At 44.8% G+C, this 22,639-nt stretch overlaps 1 protein-coding gene across 2 annotated transcripts in view; it reads right to left on the minus strand.

Annotated features, from left to right (window-relative positions):
- The window catches only part of AK7 (adenylate kinase 7), a 101,362-nt gene that overhangs the window by 69,610 nt on the left and 9,113 nt on the right, over positions 1-22,639 (minus strand). For both annotated transcript variants that reach the window (XM_050799062.1, XM_050799061.1), the window contains exons 3-5: positions 18,157-18,265; positions 14,274-14,368; positions 1,068-1,178 (exon numbers count right to left, since the gene is read on the minus strand). In XM_050799062.1, the coding sequence (XP_050655019.1) occupies positions 1,068-1,178; positions 14,274-14,368; positions 18,157-18,265 (315 nt within the window). The remainder of the gene's footprint in view (positions 1-1,067; positions 1,179-14,273; positions 14,369-18,156; positions 18,266-22,639) is intronic.

The following is a 22,639-nucleotide window of genomic DNA, read 5'->3' on the forward strand; positions in this document are numbered from 1 at the left end:
CTTATTCATTGTCAGACCTTACCCATCATCTATTCTGAAGAAAGGCAAGATAAATAAAATAATTTTATAATGGACGTGTCAAAATGATGAATTTTGCTGCAACAGAAGGGACCAGGCACGGTGGCTCACTCCTGTAATCCCAACACTTTGGGAGGCCAAGGCGGGCAGATCACCAGTTCAGGAGATCTGGACCATCCTGGCTAACATGGTGAAAACCCATCTCTACTAAAAATACAAACAATTAGCCTAGTGTGGTGGCACGCGCCTGTAGTCCCAGCTACTCAGGAGGCTGAGGCAGGAGAATGATTTGAACCTGGGAGGCTGAGGTTGCAGTGAGCCGAGATCGCACCACTGCACCCCAGCCTGGGCAACAGAGTGAGACTCCATCTCAAAAAAAAAGCTACAGGAACGTCTTAATGACCAGTGAGTGACCAAGGATGTCTCAAGATAAATTCTATTGAATGATGGGGTTTTGGATTCCAAAGAAAAAAGCAAACCCCACAGGCTTTGGTGGCTGATGGCTCTCAGTCTGAATCTCAGCACCATACCAGGAAATGCGCTGAAGACAACAATGTGCATAGAGAATAGCCTTGTTAGAAAGAGTAGATGAGTCAAGGCTGAGATGTGCTCAGGACAGTGCTCAGTAAATCCTAGTTATGTGACCTTGGACAAATTATTTAACCTCTGGAGGCTCCCATCTCCTTATTCATAAGAGGAGGTTAATAGGCACTTTTCAGAGTTCAGAAACAAATGAGATCGATTCTGGGAACAGGGAAAACGTGGCTCCCCGGTTCCCCATTCCAACTCTGAGTTATTTGCCTCTTTTGGGCCAAACAGCTTTTCAGACACACAGACCCCTTTGTAGTAGAGGGCTCAAGCTCGGCTGAGTGTTGATACTGGGCTTTCAACCCAGTGTGCTGGACCAGAACCTGGGCCAGGACCCCTAAGGACAGTGTGTCCTGGGATGAGCCTAAAGCTCAGACATCTGCGGGTGTAAGTCCCGGGAAACTAAACAGAGATGTTTAAAGACTTCTGATGATGTCCATGTTCCACTATGCCAGACTTACCTTTCTTCCAAATTTGAGAACCATTTTTTCAGCATTTATGTGGTCCAGAAAATTAGGATGAGACTTTCTTCTTCGATAATCTTCTTCAGTGAATGGAACCTCAGAATCCTCCTATTATAAGAAAGAAAGAAAAGGTACAGACTTGGTGAATTAGAGATACGTATGACTTCTAAGACTAAAGATATGTTCCTTTAAGCTCAAATAAAGTTTTAAACTACAGTTTATTTTTTTATTTTTCAGACAGGGTCCCGCTGTGTTGCCCAGGCTAGTCTTGAACTCTCGGGCTCAAGCAATCCTCCTTCCTCGGCATTCCAAAGTGCTGGGATTATAGGCATAAGCCACCGAGTCTGGTCATACTGCTTATTTTATTTTATTTTATTTTAATTTTTATTTTTATTTTATTTGAGATGGAGTCTTGCTTTGTTGCCCAGGCTGGAGTGCAGTGGCTCACTGCAACCTCCACCTCCCAGGTTCAAGTGATTCTCCTGCCTCAGCCTCCCGAGTAGCTGAGATTACAGGTGCCTGCCACCACACCTGGCTAATTTTTGTTTTTTTGAGACAGAGTCTCGCTCTGTCACCCAGGCTGGAGTGCAGTGGCACGATCTTGGCTCACTGCAAGCTCTGCCTTCCGGGTTCACGCCATTCTCCTGCCCAGCTAATTTTTTGTATTTTTAGTAGAGACAGGGTTTCACAGTGTTAGCCAGGATGGTCTCAATCTCCTGCCCTTGTGATCCGCCCGCCTCGTCCTCCCAAAGTGCTGGCATTACAGGTGTGAGCCACCACACCCAACCATACCACTTATTTGAATAGTGATTTACTCTTCTTTTTTTTTTTTTTTTTTTTTGAGACGGAGTCTCGCTCTGTCACCCAGGCTGGAGTGCAGTGGCCGGATCTCAGCTCACTGCAAGCTCCGCCTCCCGGGTTCATGCCATTCTCCTGCCTCAGCCTCCCGTGTAGCTGGGACTACAGGTGCCCGCCACCTCGCCCGGCTAGTTTTTTGTATTTTTTAGTAGAGACGGGGTTTCACCGTGTTAACCAGGATGGTCTCGATCTCCCGACCTCGTGATCCGCCCGTCTCGGCCTCCCAAAGTGCTGGGATTACAGGCTTGAGCCACCGCGCCCGGCCTGATTTACTCTTCTTAAAAATGCTTTAGGAGGCCAGGCGTGGTGACTCACGCCTGTAATCCCAGCACTTTGGGAGGCCAAGGCGGGTGGATCACCTGACATCTGGAGTTTGAGATCAGCCTGGCTAACATGATGAAACACTGTCTCTACTAAAAATACAAAAATTAGCCAGGTGTGGTGGCAGGGGCCTGTAATCCCAGCTACTTAGGAGGCTGAGGCAGGAGAATTGCTTGAACCCAGGAGGCGGAAGTTGTAGTGAGCCGAAATCGCGCCACTGCACTCCAGCCTGGGGGACAAGAGCAAGACTTCATCTCAAAAAAAAAAAAAAAAAAAAGAAAGAAAGAAAGAAAAGAAAAAGAAAAAAAAAACGCTTTAGGAGACAAATTTTATAATTTAAATTCAATCTAAACAAAATTAAAAACTAAATGTCTTTCACAAAGATGGTATCAGGTTGCCACTGAGATTCCATAAAGGTATTAATATTAAATATATATTTTTTTGTTAGAGACAGGGCCTTGCTCTCTTGCCCAGGTTGGAGTACAGTGGCCTGATCATAGCTTACTGCAGCCTTGAAATCCTGGGTTCAAGTGATCCTCCTGCCTTAGCCTCCTGAGTAGCTGGGACTATATAGGCACGCACCACCATGCCCAGCTGATTTATTTTGAGTTTTGTAGAAACGGAGTCTCCGATTGTTACCCAGGCTGGTCTCCACCTCCTGGCTTTAAGCAATCCTCCCGCCTTGGCCTCGCAAAATGGTGGGATTACAGGCATGAGCTACCTCGCCCCAGCCTGTAGTTTTTTTTTTTTTTTTTAACCTAAATTGTTTTTTCTTTTTTCTCTTTGCCAAACTGGCCCTCCCCAAAATAAATAACATGTTAAAAAGAACATTGCATGTGCAGGTCGCTGGCTCAGGCTTTAAAAACTGGTTTCACTGGCTAAGATTAAGTACACCCTGGGAATGAGGCATGAAAAATATTTCTTGACAGTTCACTGACCTGTACCTCATATTCAGTCTCTCCCCCATCCTGTGCAGTCCCATAGAGGGATGCAACCAAAATAACTACATTAAAACCTACTGGAATCAGAAGAAAAAATTGAGAGCCATGCAACAGTGTGATTTGGTAAAAATCCTTCCAAATTCGGAGATCCTTGTTGGAGCAGGGTTTCAGGGTTTTAAAAATATAGTGTTCAATATGGAACCTTTCAATCACAACACATTGGTCTAAGTTAAATAACCCATCCAAAGTTTTGAGCCCAGAGCTTACAAGGAAACAGCTGAAGAGGCAGGAGAAACACACAATGAAAACCCTACTGAGGCTAGGTGAGGTGGCTCACGCCTGTAATCCCAGCACTTTGGGAGGCTGAGGTGGGTGGATCACTTGAGGCCAGGAGTTCAACCTGGCCTCAAGAGCCTGGACAACATGGTGAAACCCCGTCTCTACTAAAAATACATAAATTAGCTGGGCATGGTGGCGGGTGCCTGTAATCCCAGCACTTTGGGAGGCTGAGGTGGGTGGATCACTTGAGGCCAGGAGTTCAAGACCAGCCTGGACAACATGGTGAAACCCCGTCTCTACTAAAAATACATAAATTAGCTGGGCATGGTGGCGGGTGCCTGTAATCCCAGCTACTCGGGAGAATGAGGCAGGAGAATCACTTGAACCTGGGAGGCCGAGGCTGCAGTGAGCTGAGATTGTGCAACTGCACTCCAGCCTGGGTGACACAGCAAAAATCCTTTCCAAAACAAAACAAAACAAAACAAAAAAATACCCTACAGAGGTAGGAGTACGATTGCTCCTGAGAAAATGACTGGAGCCAAGCTGGGAAGTGGTAGGGGATGTGGTAGGTGATAGCCATTTATCAGGGTTTCTGAACCATGCTGAGGAGTTTCAATTCATTCCAATAGCAACAGAAGGCTATGGAAGGGTTTTAAGCCTTTTTTTTAGACAAGATCTCACTCTGTTGTCCAGGGTGGGGCGCTGTGGCACAATCGCAGCTCACTGCAGCCTCAACCTCCTGGGAACAGCTGAGCCCACCTAGACTCCTGAGTGGCTGGGACTACAGACGCTTGCCACCATGCCAGGCTAATCAAAAACATTTTTTTTTGTAGAGGTGGGCTCTCATTGTGATGCCTAGACTGGTCTCAAACTCCTGGTCTCAAGCAATCCTCCTGCCTTGGTCTCCCAAAGTGCTGGAATTACAAGCTTGAGCCACGAAGCCCAGTTGAGTTTTACGCTTTTAAAGCAGGACGGCAACATGATCTGAATTTATTTAATTTAATATTTTGACACATATTTTAATATATCATAGCGCATATATTTGGGGTACATGTAATATTCCAATACATGTATTTCTTTCTTTTAGCCACCTGGTTTGCTATTGATTGATACATGTATTTTTAACTTGACATATCACCCTTGTACAGATTCTGGAGGTACCTGTGATATTCTGACGCATGTTTTTACTGATATATCAGAGTTGTGAATGACATTTCAACAAGATGGCTGAGGCAGTGCTGTGGAGGATGGATTGGAGGGCACAAAGGTAGGCCACAGCTGCACAACCATTTGAGTAGTTCAAGAAGCTAAAGGCTGAGGCTGGCTAGAAAGTTGCCATAGATACAAAGAGAATGAAATGTGTGTATGATACATTTCGGATGATGAATGAACAGAATTTACCAGTGAGTTGGCTGGTGGGAGGAGGGGAGTGAGGCTAGAGCAACTGAGATGCTAGGAGATGTCCTTGGGGAAAAGCTGTGAGAATGAGTTGTTGAGGGGAAGATCCACTTCAATTCTGTGTACATAGTAGATACCTAGTGAATACATACTGCACAATTAACTGTCCTCGTAAACAGGTCTAGTGGCCTACACGTACAGTTGCCAGGTAGAACACAGGACACCCAACTAAATTTGAATTTCAGATAAATGACTAATTTTTTAGTACAAGCATGTCTTCAATATTGCACAGGGTATAGGTATGCTAAAAAATTATTCACTGTCTATCTGAAATTCAGCTCTAACTCAGTGTCCTGTATTTTCACTTGCCAGCTCAAGTCTGGAAACAGTGTAGTCAGCTTTGCCTTCAGGATAAATTGAGTCCTGGCTCCTCTGCAGCCCTGGCTCACATGGCGTGCTGGGCCAGCTTGCCTAACCCACCCTCCTGCTCCCTGTGACTGGCCCAACACCCCTCTTCTGGATTTGCCCTACCCTTTGTCCCCACGGCTGCCAGGGAAATGGTCACATTCCATGAGGTGAACCACAAGAGAACCACAGGTTGGATGGCCAATCTCTTCCCTGACATTCTGAGAATGTGACTGAGAGAAAAGGAAGATCAATCTCTCTCTGGCCAGTGGCACTGGAGCCCATAAACTCCAACCAGAGGGGGCCGCAGGTTCCGGGCTGTCATTCCTCGATTCCTGGTTGGGACAGAGATCTGTTTGTGTATGACGCACCTTTGCGACCAGTTGCTGGGCTGTGTTCCCTTTAGTCCTTAAATTTCACTTGTTACAGGCCGGGCGCGGTGGCTCACGCCTGTAATCCCAGCACTTTGGGAGGCCAAGGCGGGCGGATCACAAGGTCAGGAGATCGAGACCACGGTGAAACCCCGTCTCTACTAAAAATACAAAAAATTAGCCGGGCATGGTTGTGGACGCCTGTAGTCCCAGCTACTCAGGAGGCTGAGGCAGGAGAATGGCGTAAACCCAGGAGGCGGAGCTTGCAGTGAGCCGAGATCACGCCACTGCACTCCAGCCTGGGCGACAGAGCGAGACTCCGTCTCAAAAAACAAACAAACAAACAAACAAACAAAAAATAAATTTCACTTGTTACAAACACAACAAATAAAGTGTATTTTGAACCCAAACCTTTAATATGGGTTTTAGTTCCTCCCAACTGTTTGCATCCTTTGCCTTTCCAGTAAAGGGCGAGTGGTTGACCTTTCCTTTAGCAGGGGTTGCAGCTGTGATCCTTTCATTGTTACATTATAAATCGATGGCGGTCAGCATTTCTGGAAACTCAGCCTGCCTTACTACTATCTTGTTATAATTACTAAGGTCATTTAGAGGCTTCCTCTTTCTAGGAGGTAGAGAACAGTCTACAGAGCAATCTCCCCTGTCCTTTATTAGACCAACGGGCGAATCTGTCATCTTGTAACACTCTAACACCCTGTTGGATTCTTTCTTTCTTTCTTTCTTTCTTTCTTTCTTTCTTTCTTTCTTTCTTTCTTTCTTTCTTTCTTTTCTTTTCTTTTCTTTTCTTTTCTTTATTTTTTCTTTATTTATTTTTTTGAGATGGAGTCTCACTCTGTCTCCAGGCTGGAGTGCAGTGGCGCGATCCTGGCTCACTGCAACCTCCACCTCCTTGCTTCAAGCAATTTTCCTGCCTCAGCCTCCTGAGTATCTGGGATTAAAGGCATGCGCCACCACACCCAGCTAATTTTTTTGGTACTTTTAGTGAAGATGGGGTTTCGCCATGTTGGCCAGGCTAGTTGTGAACTCCTGGCCTCAGGTGATCCACCTGCCTTGGCTTCCTAACGTGCTAGGATTACAGGCATGAGCCACGGTGCCCGGCCTGGATTCTCTTTTTAATTGGTCATTGTGTTTGATTGCCCATGTGGATCACTTGGTGGACTCTGTTCCTACCTGGTTATTATGTGTGACAATCAGAGCCCATCGGCCCTTGTTCTGGAATATTTGGTTGAATCAGGGTCACCTCTGGGTTATATCTCCTTACTCACACATACAGAAACAAGCACATAGCTAGACTTTAAAAATGAACAGGTTCTAAGGGAAAAACCAACCCCAATATATATTAAGATTGTCCTATTATTAAAATTAATACATTAATTATTAATTCATTAATTAATTTAATTAAATGAATCTAGCAAATTAATTTAATTTATTTATTAAATTAATTAATAATAAATTAATATTTACCCTTCATTTGTAACAAAACTGATTTTTGTGCAGTTTTTATCCATTTGGATGCTTTTGGCTACAAGCGACAGAAAACCAAACTCAAAAAGACCTACACACTGGGAAAATCATCTCCCATAAGTAGTGTTCCTGAGTAGGGTGGCTCCAGGGACCACGGGCTGGCCTGCCTCTGCTGTTTTTTTTCTTTGTTTTTCTTTTTTTCCAAAAGTTTATTTTTAAATGTACAATAGGCTCCAAGACAACACTTCATTCCAGCTACAGGTGGCAAAAGATGTGATGCAGGGAATCCAGATGTTCAAATACACATGGATGGAATCAAGGGTCACCATCTCCTCAGGCACAAGGAACAGCTTACTGCTCGCCAGATTTCTTTTTCAAAATATTAATTTTTTATTTTTTCAGATGGTGTCTTGCTGTGTTGCTCAGGCTGGTCTTGAACTCCGGGGCTCAAATGATCCTCCCCTCTTAGCCTCCCAATGTGCTAGAATTACAGGTGTGGGCCACCACGCCCAGCCAATTGCCAGATTTCTTAATTCCACCTGTGGCAAGGGGTCCCTTCCCCATGGCCTTTGCTTTTAGCCCCTCAAATTTCTTCTGCTCCTCTTTTTATTTCTGCTTGAAAGCCTTATCTTCGGCGGTGCTTGGTGGTTCACACTTGCAATCCCAGTACTTTGTGAGGCCAAGGCAGGTGGGTTAACTGAGCCCAGAAATTTGAGACCAGCCTGGGCAACATGGCAAAACCCTATCGCTACAAAAACATTTAAAAAATTAGCTGGGCATGGTGGCAGGTGCCTGTAATCCCAGCTAATCAGGAGGCTAAGGCCAGAGAATCACTTGAGCCCAGGACGTGGAGGTTGCAGTGAGCTGAGCTGAGGTTGCACCACTGCGCTCCAATCTGGGGCACACTCAAAAAAAAAGAAAAAGAAAGAAAGAAAAAGAGAAAGAAAGCCTTGTTTTCTTCATCCTCCATGCATCTTCTTGGCCTGTTACTTGGGCTGTTTCAGGGACTTTTTTTTTTTTTTTTTTTGGATGGAGTCTCCCTCTGTCACCCAGGCTGGAATGCAGTGGCATGATCTCGGCTCACTGCAAGCTCCGCCTCCCAGGTTCATGCTGTTGTCCTGCCTCAGCCTCCCGAGTAGCTGGGACTACAGGCACCCACCACCACGCCTGGCTAATTTTTTTTTTTTTTGTATTTTGGTAGAGACAGGGTTTCACCGTGTTAGCCAGGATGGTCTCGACCTCCTGACCTCATGATCCGCCTGCCTCGGCCTCCCAAAGTGCTGGGATTACAGGTGTAAGCCACTGCCCCTGGCCGTTTTAGGGACTTTTTCTTGCCACCTTTGTGGCTGGACATGGCGCCTACCACACCTTCCCCAGACCCTGCCACTGGAAACTGGCTCTGCTTTGCTGATGCCTTCTGAGCGCTGCCTCCTGTATGTGGCCTTTCTTTTCAGGATCATAGCAAGACTAGTAGCAGCAGTCTAAGCTTCACATCCAGACGTGACAATATCCACAGAGAAAGAAAGCCCGTGTCTTCCTTGAAGTCTCTCCTAATCAGGGATGAGCCCTTCCTGGGAGTCTCCTGGCCATCCTTCCTCTGTGCCAGAGACTAAACCAGACTGATTTCCTGGACGCAGTTATACTACATATTCTGGGCTCCTCAGCTATGGGCTGAGGTTTAGTCAAAGAAATTTGCAGAAGTGATGAGCATCTCTTCCAAGCCTGGTTCGTAAAGCTTCCCATGCGTAATTTTTGTGTTTCTCCCCCCTCCACAGGCCTGATGCAGGTGTGCACAACAGCCCCAGAGGTCATTCTGGAAGGTGTTGGAACCATCCAACAGAAGGAGCCTGGATCTTGAATTAGAGTTGGGAGAAGACTGACTTGATCATCAGGAACACCTGTTTTACATTTTACCTGAGCAAGCTATACACTTCCTCCATGTGTAAGCCACCCTACATTTTGGGGAGTAGGATTGTTACATCCCACATCCCAAAATTGGATTGCATGCCCACCCCTTAGCCAATCATCGGCAAGAAGAATGGGACCATCATGGCTAGTTTGCATCCATCAGGATTTTCCCGTGGAATGTGGATAGAGTCTCCCTTCTCTGGATCTCATGGGCAGTGTGGACACTTGAACTTAACAAGTCATGGCTCTGCTGGCAAGGAAGACAGTGGGGTGGCTTCATGAAAGGGAGCCAGCAGCATCTACAACAATCTAATATTCACTTTTCTGAGTTACATTATGGAGGCATGGCTTTTCACAAACTCAACTGATTTCAATTAAGCATAATGTATTCGTCAGGATCCTCGTGGGAAAGAAACAGCATAGTCAACGCTGGGTAATTTCAGGAGAGTTTAATAATAGGACTATTGACGAAGATGTGGGCAGGGTGTAGGGAAACCGCATCACCTGGAGCCGGGAACAGGGTGCTCTGTACTACTCCTAAATCCAAATGTGTTGAGTGGGCAGGCGACGATTAGAGCCCAGGGACGGGAGGTTGCCCAGCAGGCGCAGTGGCTTGAGTTCAGAGACTCAGGCTACCCACAGCAACTCTGAAGAAGGGAGCTAGGGGAATAAGTGATCTGACCTCATTCTTCTCCATTCCGCCATCCTCCCACTGGTGAGCCCCACTGGCCAAACCCAGCTGGGAGCAGAGGAGAAGGTTGCTTGCTGATCTAGACTACAAGTTTGGAGCAGGGTGGAGAAGAGCAGAGAGTAGCTCTGGAGGGGCAGATGAGAAACACCCAACAGACAGAATCACTTTGGTGATGCTCGCCTTCTCACAGCGTGGCCGATGGGGGCCCTTTTCGTCCGCTCAGGCCTACTCAGGACATCTCTGAAAAGATCTTGGCTCTGTAGCATCAACAATAGGTTCCAGCCTATCCCAGTTTTCACTGGCCCAAGACACAGAATCAACTCCCTACCAATTCCAGAGTCCTGGAGTTCCTTCTACTGGAAAACAGATAATACAATTTGTGTATTGGGGGTGCTCAGAAGGGTTGCTGGTGGGACATTTTTCATAGTGACAGAGCTTATCTTTTATAAGGTCATCAGCTGACAAATATTTTTTTCCAACCTATTATGTTAGTGACTCTTTCTTTACTTAGAACTGGTTTCCTTGGCTGTTAAGACTTCCTGTGTAGCTGGGGGTGGTGGCTCACGCCTGTAATCCCAGCACTTTGGGTGGCTGAAGTGCACAGATCACCTGAGGTCGGGAGTTTGAGACCAGCCTAGCCAACATGGCGAAACCCCATCTCTACTTAAAATGCAAAAAATTAGCCAGGAGTGGTGGCACGCGCCTGTAATCCCAGCTACTTGGGAGGCTGAGGCAGGAGAATCACTTGAACCTGGGAGGTGGAGGCTGCAGTGAACCAAGATCATGCCACTGTACTTTAGCCTGGGTGACATAGCAAGACTATCTCAAAAAAAAAAAAAAAAAAAAAAAAAAAGGTACTGCAAGGACAAGGAAGACCTAAGAAAGTACCAGGAGTCAGGGCCTGGCGCAGTGGCTGACGTCTGTAACCCCAGCACTTTGGGAGGCAAAGGCAGGTGGATCACCTGAGGTCAGGAGTTGGAGACCAGCCTGACCAACATGGTGAAAACCCATCTCTACTAAAAATACAACAATTAGCTGGACGTGGTGGTGGGCACCTATAATCCCAGCCACTCAGGAGGCTGAGGCAAGAGAATTACTTGACACGGGGAGGCAGAGCTTGCAGTGAGCTGAGATCGCGCCATTGTACTCCAGCCTGAACGACAGAGTAAGACTTCATCTCAAAAAATAAATAAACAAATAAAAATAAAAAAGAAAGAAAGAAAGAAAGTACCAGGAGTCCTTGCAGCTCACCTTTCTTCTTCCCATCCCAAGTCTATCTTATAGGGATTACGATTTAGAGTCCATGATTAGAACTCTCTTTTCAAAAGCCAACCCTGGTCAATCTGGCAGAGGAAACCTTTCTTTGGAGGTCTCTGTTCTATAGACTTCGTCTCTAAAAACAAAACAACAAAACAAAACAAAAAAGACTTCCTGTGACGATGACAAGGAGACAGAAGCAGACAAAAGCAGAGAGGAAAGTGGGAGACTTTACCGGGCTCCCCATGGCTCCCAGTCCTTGACGCCCAGTGGCATCTCTGACTGTGGGTTTTGTAAGATATTGTTTACGCTAACACGTCTTCTTTCTGATTAAGAAAGCTCGATTCTGTTGCTTGCAAGCAAAAGTCTTACTCAGCTTACTCTGACTTCAAACGGATGCCACATCTTCTGCCACGCCCCCTTCAATTAGACTTGTTGGGGATAAACTTGTTTGTTTTGCATAACCAGTCCTGTTATATCTAAACCCTCACTGACTTCCTCATCCTCCTGGATTATTTAGAAGCAAATCTTAAACACAAATATTATTTATTACTTCATTAATTCTATCACAGCTAGATTTGTCAATTAAAATCATATTTAGCAGTATCTGGTCTTGTTTGAGGAATCCTCCATAAATTCTATAATTTTTCCTTTTTTTTTTTTTGAGACAGGGCCTCTCTCTGTCGCCCAGGCTGGAGCACTGTGGTGCGATCTCTGCTCACTGCAACCTCTGCCTCCCATGTTCAAGCAATTCTTCCACCTCAGCCTCCTGAGTAGCTGGGACTACAGGTGTGTGCCACCATACCCAGCTACCCAGCTAATTTTTGTATTTTTTGGTAGACATGGGGTTTCATCATGTTGACCAGGCTGCTGTTGAACTCCTGACCTCAAGTAATCTGCCTGCCTTGGTCTTCCAAAGTGTTGGGATTATAGGCGTGAGCCACTGTGCTGGGCCTAATTTTTCTTTAAAAAAATTAAAGGTTTTGCTTTTTAATTTTAGTTATGTAATCCAACTGGAATTGACTTTGTGTGTGTCATGAGGTAGAGAACTTTGGAAAGTGATGAAAGTGTTCTGTATCCTAATTGTTGTGGTGGCTGCACAACTGTGTGCAGTTGTTGAAACTCAGGACTATAAAAGGTTAACTTCACTGTATACAATACAGTAAATTTATTTATTTATTTGAGGCAGGGTCTCACTTTGTCACCCACGCTGTAGTGCAGTGGCGTGATCTCAGCTCACTGCAGGCTCGACCTCCCCAGCTTAAGCAATCCTCCCACCTCAGCCTCCTGAGTAGCTGAAACTACAGGTTCGCCACCACACCTGGTTAATTTTTGCAATTTTTGTAGAGATGTGGTTTCACCCTGTTACCCAGGCTGGTCTTGAACTCTTGAGCTCAAGCAGTCCTCCTGCCTCGGCCTCCCAAAGTGTTGGGATTATAGGTGTGCACCACTACCCCTGGCCTAGTACATTGATTACACCTTGATAAATCTTTTAAAACCATCATTTGTCATTGGGGAAATGCAAACTAAAACCACAGTGAGAGGATGAGTGCATGCCACAGGACAGGAGCTAACACAGGGGCCACTGCCCCATGTTTTCTTTGTGGAACCATCTCTTCCCCATTCTCAGTCCATTCAGTGTAGGGGGCTTACTAGAGAGTGAAGTCTACTCAGGGCAGAAAATAAACCATAAAAGAAAGAGAGAGAGTCAGTGAGCGTTGAGGACATTGTTGAATCCTCTGCGCCCAGCTGTTCCCGAAGTCTGCTATTGAACTTATTCATTATTTTGCTTACTTTGGTGGGGACAATCGGGACACTAGCACAGCGGTCAGCCAGTCCATTGACTCGTAATTGTTTTATGGTGGACACCTAGCTGGACGCTCTGAGGAAAGGGATTATAACAGGAATAAAATGACCATGACCTGCTCCTTGAGGTGATGGCATCCAAAGTAGGTGAGTAAACTTTACAAGGAAAGAGCATGAAACCTGTGGTCCCTGCCCTCTGGGGGTTCTCAGTCCACCAGAGGAGAGACAGTGAAACAAATACATAGCATTTGATGCAATAAGTGTGATGAATCCCTAAATATCTCCTTGTTATATATAATATAGTCCATTGACCATATCATGCACTTTTTCACATTTAACATTTCTGAAATTAGAACATAACTGGGATCAATGGTTTATCATTGTAGTCAGTCGGGAAGCACTGGCAATGTTGCTGCCAGTGACTGTGACCTTGAACACACCGTTGCTATCGTTATCACTTCAACTTGAGTCAGGTGCTACTCCTGTTGATTTAATTGCCTTTTAAAAGAGTGTACCGCGATTCAGCACTGAAATGGAAAGGTACTGCATAGGCACAAGGCACGGGAACAGAGCAGCAAATGTCAATTTGACATTAGTCAAGAGAGTAAGCAATGTTGGAAGAATGTCTGTGGCTCATGTTTTCTTGCAACGTAATAACCACGTACTTTATAGGAAAGTCCTACAAATAAATGATGTGATTCAAATAAATGACATGAGTTGTGTGGAAAAAGACAGAATGTGGTGTGATTCAGAGATGGACTCTGAATATGAGGAAGTTTTGGGAATACTATAATCACTATATTTACTTACATTTTCTTTTGCTTTTCATTTATTTTATTTATAAATAAAATTTATTTATTTATTATTCACTCTGTTGCCCAGGCTGGAGGGCAGTGGCATGATCTTGGCTCACTGCAACCTCTGCCTCCCCGGTTTAAGCGATTCTCCTGCCTCAGCCTCCCGAGTAGCTGGGATTACAGGTGCCCGGCACTATGCCTGGCTAAGTTTTGTATTTTTAGTCAGGACAGGGTTTCGCCATGTTGGCCAGGCTGGTCTCGAACTCCTGACCTCAGGTGATCCACCTACCTTGGCCTCCCAAAGTGCTGGGATTACAGGTGTGAGCCACCGCCCCGGCCTATATTTTCTTTTTAATGTATGCACAAGAATGTACATGACAAAAAATATGGTCTAAGTAAGTCTAAAAGAGACCTTTTTCAGTGTGTTTAAAACACAAAGCAGAAGTGATAAGCAAGCTTTGCTATAGTTTCATGGGCAGCATATTTTTCTTTCTTAGAGGCATATGAAACGATGAAATCCCTTAGAATTGAATGTGCTTAGAGTCAATGAACTCTGTTGGGTGCTTATCATGGGATAGGATTCAGGAGTGTGAGAATACACAACTCGCTGTAGGAAGTTCCCTCCGCACACAGATTACAAGGTGTTAAGGGTGAAATGTTACCCAAAGGAAAGCTAACGTTCTACTTACAGGGTCCAGGGCTTTGGATCGCGCCCAAGTCATCACTGTGGATAGTAAAATAAATACCTTTCGCTTTTCAAAGTGGCTGACTTCTTCATTGAGTGCTGTGGGGTCAAAAAACAGAACGGTTATTTGGACCCATGCACAATTTGGTTTCTAAATCACATGTACTATTAGTCACCAGTAGGAGCCACTTAACACCAGGGTGCTATTACCTCGGATGCTTCGCTGACCTGTTCCCATCATCATTCTTCAAATTCCTCCTCCTTCTCGCCACCTGTATCTGAAATGCGGATCCTCGCAGGGTGTTCGCAACCAAGCATTTCAGCCTCATCAGTGCTCTCCACTGCAGCCCTTTCTCTCCACTATGCTCATCAGTTGCTTGATCCCTTCCAAGCTGAGCTCAAAATTGTGGCCCCTTCCTGTTTTCTGGCCTCTGGCCGTGGGCTTTTACTTTTTGGGAGGGTTGGTGACAGTAAGGATCATAGGATCATAGCTGACATGAATTAGAACAAGTCATGGGCTTTGTTGAATTTCCCCCACTGTGAGATAGGTATTCTGGGTTACAGGTGTGGAAACCGAGGCACAGTTTGCCCAGGATCATAGAGGGAAGTGATGGGGCAGAGAGTCCAATCCAGGCTGTCTGGCTGCCAGGCCCGTGCTGTCCCCACCATGCCACCTAGCCAGCTGCCCAAAAAGGGAGCAGGCTGGGGATGGGGCAGCAGAGGCCCCACATCAGAAGGGCCTCTTAGGAGTTCCCATAAGGCAATCCTGTTCAGTGAAAGCCATCGTGGAAGGAAGTAATTCAGGGTGTGCCCGCCCTTCCCACTCCACCCCGGGGCTGTGGGCTGTAGTGGAGAGCACCGATAAGGCAGAAGCGTTTGGTTATCAACAACTTGTAGGGATTCATATTTAGGATAGAGGTAGAGGGAAAGGTGAGCATTTTATTTCCAAAGGGTTTGTTGCTTTGCAAAAAGGCTCTCTACACAGTTAAGCATTGAATCTCCTTGAATGTATTTGGCTAAAGGATTCCATTAACATATTCTTCATGATGTATAATTTTCAAGAAACATATTGAAGCTGCAAAGTGAGGTCTAATTAAACTGTCAGAGGGGCTAAGTGGTGCAGGTGCCATGGTATGATTCTAGTATCATGAGGTGATTCCCTAAATAAGCAACAAAATGAAATGCTGATATCCTGGATCTAATAAATGTATGGATTTCTACCCTAAAACAAGAAAGTGTTATTGAATGAAGTCTAAGAACACTATGATCATGTATTATTCCAAACTTTAAGTGTTACTTTTGTTTCTATTTTTAGTCTAATAACAAAAATTCTCTCTTCAATTTAATTTTGCTCTTTTTACCTTTCTGCTCTGCTGAGCTTCAGTTTGGCCTATTTTGTGAATACTCGGCACACTTTGAGGTCCTCTAACTGGGTTATTCTTTTTTATTTATGATATTTATAATAGGTCTAGAATGATCTGCTTGTTCCCCTTTGAACACATCCTTCGTCTATATGCAAATATTTTCTCTCCTTTCTAATAATGTATTCCTTTCTCTTCTGTCATCCTGCCTTCCTTCCATAGTATCTGCAAAAGGATAGGAGAATTCTAAGACATTTAAAAATAATTTAATAAAACATTGTTAAATATAATATATAGCCGGGTGTGGTGTTTCACGCCTGTAATCCCAGCACTGTTGGAGGCCAAGGATTGCTTGAGCCCAGAAGGTGGAGACCAGCCCGGGCAACATGTCTAGACCTCGTCTCTACAAAAAGTTTTTAAAAAATAGTTGGATGCACACCTGTAATTCTAGCTACTCAGGAGGCTGAGGCAGGAGGATTGCTTGAGGCCAGGTGTTTGAGGCTGTAGTAAGCTATGATATACTACTGCACTCCAGCCTGGGTGACACAGCAAGATCCTATCTTTAAAAAAAACAAGAAAGAAAGGATTACATATCCATTGCGAGAAAAACAAAATCTAAGACTGTGCATTAGGTAAACCAACCCCTACCTCCCAGGTGACTCTGGTGACAGACTGAAGGATATCTGACTATACTTTCTTGCAGACACAAACAAACACTCTATATCTCAAAAAGGAAGTAATTCAGCTAAAAGTTTTCGTCTAAATAGAAAAGTAAAGTTTTCTTGATTATTTGAACCTCTTTATTAGAAGAAAGCAGTAAAACACTCTACATTTTAAAGCTCATGAAAGGAAATGCAGTGTCAAAGCTTGAGAAAAGGTTACATTTCCTTGAGGGGGAGAGGGTGGTCCTAAGAAAGGCCGATGCCCATCTGTCACAGCAAGAAGTCAGTGGTTAATGTCTGAAATTCACAATCGAGAGGCACCTATGGAGGCATTTTGATGTATTAAATGAGGTTGCTTGGTTGGGCGCAGTGGCTTGCTCCTATAATCCCAGCCCTCTGGGAGGCCAAGGCAGGCGGATCGCTTGAGGTCAGGAGTTCAAGACCAACCCGGACAACATGGCAAAACCCTGTCTCTACTAAAAATACAAAAGTTAGCTGGGCATGGTGGTACATGCCTGTAATCCTAGCTACTTGGGAGGCTGAGGCAGGACAATCACTTGAACCTGGGAGGTGGAGATTGCAGTGAGCTGAGACAGCGCCACTGCACGCCAGACTGGGTGACAGAGAAAGATCTTGTCTCAAAAAAAAAAAAAATGAGGTTGCTTTGGGGGAGCATGAATCACAAAAGTACCATCTTGCTAAACACCTCTTTGTTCTCTTAGACTTGAGGTCCTTACAGTTCATTACATTTTTCAAAGCAAGATGACAGAGCAAGATCTTGTCTCAAAAAAAAAAAAAAAAAAAAAATGAGGTTGCTTTGGAGGAGATGAATCACAAAAGCACCACCTTGCTAAACATCACTTCGTTCTCTTAGACTTGAGGTCCTTAGAATTCATTACATTGTTCAAAGCACTTTCATAATACAAGCATTCTCTACAAGCTTTCCCTGACCTTTGCCATCAGGGAACATTTGTTGAATTGAATCAAATATTTAGAGTTAGAAATAAGTCCGCCCCTCTTAAAGTCACGTGCCCCTTATACATAACTTTCTTGTGAGCACATCCCTGTTTGTTAAGTTAAAGTTTCTCTCGGGTGCCTTGTCTCTTATGTCATGACTTGTACCTTGGGGTGCCTTTTCTTATCTGTCTTTGTATCTCCCCAGTACATTCAACCTCCTTAAGCAGTGCCTATGGAATGAGTCAGGTTGAATTTTAAAAGTTAAATGTTTTGGCCAGGCATCATGGCTCATGCCTGTAACTCCAGTGCTCTGGGAGGCTGAGGCTGGAAGATGGCTTGAGGCCATCCTCCAGGGGTTTGAGACCAGCCTGGACAACATAGCAAGTCCCCATCTCTACCAAAAAAATAAAAAATAAAAATTAGCTGGGTACGGTGGCAGAAGCCTGTAGTCCTAGCTCTCAGGAGGCTGAGGTGGGAGGATCTCTTGAGCCCAGAAGTTCGAGGCTATAGTGAGCTATGATCAGGTCACTGCACTTCAGCCTGGGTAATGTTTCATTTAAAAAAATACATTTATTTTATTTTATTCTTTCTGTAGAGACATGGTCTCGTCATGTTGTCCAGGCTGGTCTTGAACTCCTGGGCTCAATAATCCTCCCACCTCGGCCTCCCAAAGTATTAGGATTACAGGCATAAGCCACTATGCCGGCCTTCATTCTTTTGATAATTAAAAATATTCTATTCTTCAGAAGTATCTATTCATATTATTATCACGGATTTCATACTTTAGGTATGTCTCAGACCAGTTTTTCTATAGCCCTACTTTGCCTAGTGTTCCTAGATGACTATTAGGTGAAGTAAGCAGCACTACAATAGCATCTCTGGAGATAAAAGAGTACACCTCACTGACCAGAGACTGCCCAGATGGCTTCCTCCACTTGCTGTGAGCTCTCAGTGATGTTATAAATAATAACGTCGCACTCCAGCAGGCGCATGAGAAGGTCTTCTCGGGAGATGGCCTGAAAAACAAAATTGACAGTCATTTGCAGCAGGCAGCTAACAAGGTAACCTTAATATTTCGATGAAATGATAATTTTCAAAATAGGTATGCTACACCAAAGAGTCCCACAGGAAACGCTTGCAGGAGGATTTCTATTTAAAATGAAATTGTGACTCTCTTCTGTGTGTAGTTTTCAAGTAACAAAGAAGTTTATGAAAACAGCTTGGAACAGATGATTTAAAAATTGCATAATAATCTTAGGTACTATTTCTGCATGCTGTTTAAGCTCCAATTCAGAAGGGAAGAATTAGAACACACTGAAAGAAAATGAGTGAGGCATTTAAAACTAATTCAAACTCTATGCAAGATTATTTGAGCAATTAGATATCACGAATCACTCAGAAGTGCTGAGGAATGATGAATGTGGATTGTCTTAGAATTCTCAAGATGGATTTAATCTGCTCTCTTTCTAGATGTAAGGTATCTTATTACAGTTGACATCTGGGAATATTTTTAAAATACAGAAACTTTTAATGATTAAAAATGTAAAGTTTATACATTAAATAGAAGTAACTTTGCTGATCATTTTCGGTGCTTTTTTTTTGTTAATTTGAGACACAGTTTCACTCTGTTGCCCAGGCTGGCATGCAGTGGCGTGATCTCAGCTCACTGCAACCTCTGCCTCCCAGGTCCAAGTGGTTTCATACCTCAGCCTCCCAAGTAGCTGGGACTACAGGCACACGCCACCATGCCTGGGTTTTTGTTTTTTTGTTTTTTGTTTTTTTTTGTAGAGATGGGGTTTCACCATGTTGGCCAGGCTGGTCTCAAACTCCTGACCTCTGATTATCCGCCTACCTTGGCCTCCCAAAATGTTGGGATTAGAGGCGTGAGTCATGGTGCCAGCCAGTGATCACTGTGTTTTAACTAGTCATTCCTTGCTGCATGAATACCAGTACACTTCCCAATAGTACAATACCTTGAGTACATTAAGAGAACAATAAAAAGAGCCTGCATTTCCAAACCAAGATTTGCATTATTTGTTATTCCCATTGTCCTGAACAGTAGCTATTTTCCACAGTTCCTTGACCAACTGTATTAAAGTAGAACCTTTTAAACCAAGCTGAAGAACAAAGGCAAGCTGATGCATTTCCTCAGGAAATGACAGTTCTGCTTTGGCAAGATAATACATCCTTGTTAAATTCAACAGCATGCACTAGGTTGCTAGTTTCTCCAGTCCTGTTCCCTAGATCCTTTTGGATGAATCTGCATTAGTTTTCTAGGGCTGTTGTATCAAACTGCCACAAACTGCATGGCTTGAACAACCAAAGTCTCACTGTTCTGGAAGCTAAAAATCCAGGATCAAGGTGTTGTAGGGTTGGTTCCTTCTAAGGGCTGAGAGGGAGAGTCTGTCTCGTGCCTCTCCCCTAGCTTCTGCTGGTTTGCCGGCAATCTCTTCCTCATCTTGTACATGCATCACCCTGATCTCCGCCTTGATATTCACATGGTGTTCTACCTGTGTGCCATCTGTGTCTAAATTTCCCCTTCTTATAAGCTCACTGGTCATACTGGATGATAAGCCCACTTACATGACCTCCATTTATTTATTTAATTAATTTATTTATTTGAGACAGACTCTCGCTCTGTCGCCCAGGCTGGAGTGCAGTGGCACAATCTTAGCTTACTGCAACCTCCACCTCCTGGATTCAAGCAATTCTCCCTGCCTCAGCCTCCCGAGTAGCTGGGATTACAGGCACCCACTATTTTTGTATTTTTAGTAGAGACAGGGTTTCACAATGTTGGCCATGTTGATCTTGAACTCCTGACCTTGGGTCATCTGCCCGCTCGGCCTCCCAAAGTACTGGGATTACAGGCGTGAGTTACCATTCCTGGCTGATGACCTCCATTTAATTGGATGTCCTCTGCAAACACCCTATCTCCAAATATGGCCATATTCAGAAATACTGAGGGTTAGGATTTCAATATATCTCTTCAGGGTGTGGGAGAAACAACTCAACCCATACCACCAGCCATTCAATTCCTTCTCTGGACTGAATGTGCAAGAGGAGAGCCACTGGCAATCCTGAACAAAACATCCATTTTTACTTTACCAGTAGCATGACAGTGCGAAAGGACACTACCTTCCCAGTACACCTAGGATGGATCAAGATTCAGAAATAACACATGAAAGAAAAGAAGAAAACACTGGGAGAATACAAGGACTCAAAGATGTGTATTCTAGATGTGGTCCCAGAGAAAGGAGCTACAGCATCTATGTTTCCAGCTTGTAAAAGCAGGTGTGAGTGGTGTCCATAGAAAAACATGCACACGCGTCAAATTATGGTTGGATCTATTTAAGACGAAACAGCCACATTTTCAAGAGAATGGTTGTCTTCACCCAATGTGGAGTGACTATTTTTGTGCATTCATTTGTTCACTCAACAAACATTTGTGGGCCCTGCTTTTGACTGTAGTAAAAAAGGCAAAAATGCATAATATATAGCTGCTGATACTAAGGAGCATTGTGTGTGTGTGTGTGTGCGCGTGTGTGTGTATGTGCTTTCTTGAGAAGATTTATACCAAATAATTGTGGTCTAATGTAGACAAGGACCCAACCAAGCACATATGAAGCCCTTGTACAAATGAGAAAAAAGGTGACCTGCTTGGTAAAAAAATTATAAGAAGGGGCCCAGGACAGCCAACATAACAGGCTGCTCTTCAGCCCCTACTCACTCCCTTAGCCAGGGACTCTTGCACAGTGTGCAACCTGCACAGCTAGCCCCAAATGTGGAAAGGGCTGTCATAGATAGAGGCACATTTGAGGTTCGATGGACTAAGAGAAAAACATGATTATGTCTCATAGGAGAAGATACTTGAGTTGGGCTGGAAGGATGAATACGAGCTCACCTGGCAAAGCCCGGAATGCTCAGGGAATAGTAGGTGGCCTGTTGAGCCAGGTAGAGGCACCTTTCATAACCTGGACCAGGCCAACGGTTTCCATTCTCACCTCTCCCTCACCTTTTCTTTTCTTTTCTTTATTTTTGCTGGTCTTCTCTGTATCGTTCCAATTTCAGCATGTGTGCCGCTGAAACGAGCACCCTCCCTCACCTTTTCTGCCACCTTTGTGTCTTCTCCGTGGCTCCCCATAGCCCATGCTCTTTCTCTGCCACAGCCACCACATACTTTCCCAGGCATTCCCCCCGGCTTGGTGTTTCCTTCCTCCCTTACCTGTCTGGCAAGCTCCACTCAACCATGGAAGACCAGCCTCAGCCCTACCACCTCCAGTAGATCCCAACCTTCCAAGGGATGGCCATCTGCAGGACTCTGTGCTAATGGAGGCTCCAGGATCTCAAGATCAGAGCATAGGAGGCCTCGATCTGCTTGGCATGGAGCTATTTGAAGCTTCATTTGCCTGTCTTTCTAGATAAGACTGAGAACTCCTTAGGTGCGCCTTTCAGAGAGCTTTGGGTGATGCTCTGTGCCCACATTTACTGTCACAGAGTCCCTGCCAAGCCGTGAGCTCCACGCTCATCTGTGGATCCTCAGGGTACACAGGAAACATTTGCAGAATCAAATTCAGGTGAGTAGTGAGAGATGCTGGAGATCGGAACTAATGCACATGGCTATGAGAATGGAAAGGAGGGGCAGACTGGACACCTGACAAAGAGATGTGCTGAGGACCCCATGTCCAATAGGATTCAGGGTCAAGGGCAAGCGAAGAGCCCACAGCTCTCCGAGGGGTTCAGCTTTGATGGAAGGCAAGTGCACGATGAATGGGATAAAAGACACTGTTGTTGTCTACAAACTTCTGTTAGCTCTTCCTTTTCTCCAACAGAACCCCAATTTTGCTTCAGATACTCCTCAGCCTGCGGGAAATTAACTCCCTCTTCTGGCTTAAAGGATGAGCCTAATTGATCTAAGGGTAAGTGCCTGTCTCAGGAAAGGGACAATGACTCCATTCACGACAGTGAGACTCAAAGAGATGCTTGCCAGGGACTGCTGGCAATGTCCATCTTCCTTTTTTTGAGACTTTCTGGAAGTTTGCTTTGCCAGAGTGTCACTGTGTATGATGAACTAAGGCCCTGGACTGTTGCAGCCTTGCTGCCAGCCTGAAGATAAAGTCATCCCTCAAGGAGGGCAAAGCCCAGGAAGGGGCAGGAAGAGGAGCTGGAGCCTGTGGATCAGCTCTGAAGCTGGTTCCACTTCTGGGCCACCAGCTACATAAGCTGATGAATTTCCTTATTTATTAAGGCAGTTTGGGTCACCTCTGTTTTCTATGACATGCAGTCCAAGACAGCCCCAACTGATAGAGATAGCAAGGTCTTTAATACAAACCAGAGTAAAAAGTCACACAAAGAGTGGTTTTGGGCTGGGCGCAGTGGCTCATGCCTGTAAT

Source organism: Macaca thibetana, chromosome 7 (assembly GCF_024542745.1).
Source record: "Macaca thibetana thibetana isolate TM-01 chromosome 7, ASM2454274v1, whole genome shotgun sequence".
Classification (NCBI taxonomy): domain Eukaryota; kingdom Metazoa; phylum Chordata; class Mammalia; order Primates; family Cercopithecidae; genus Macaca; species Macaca thibetana.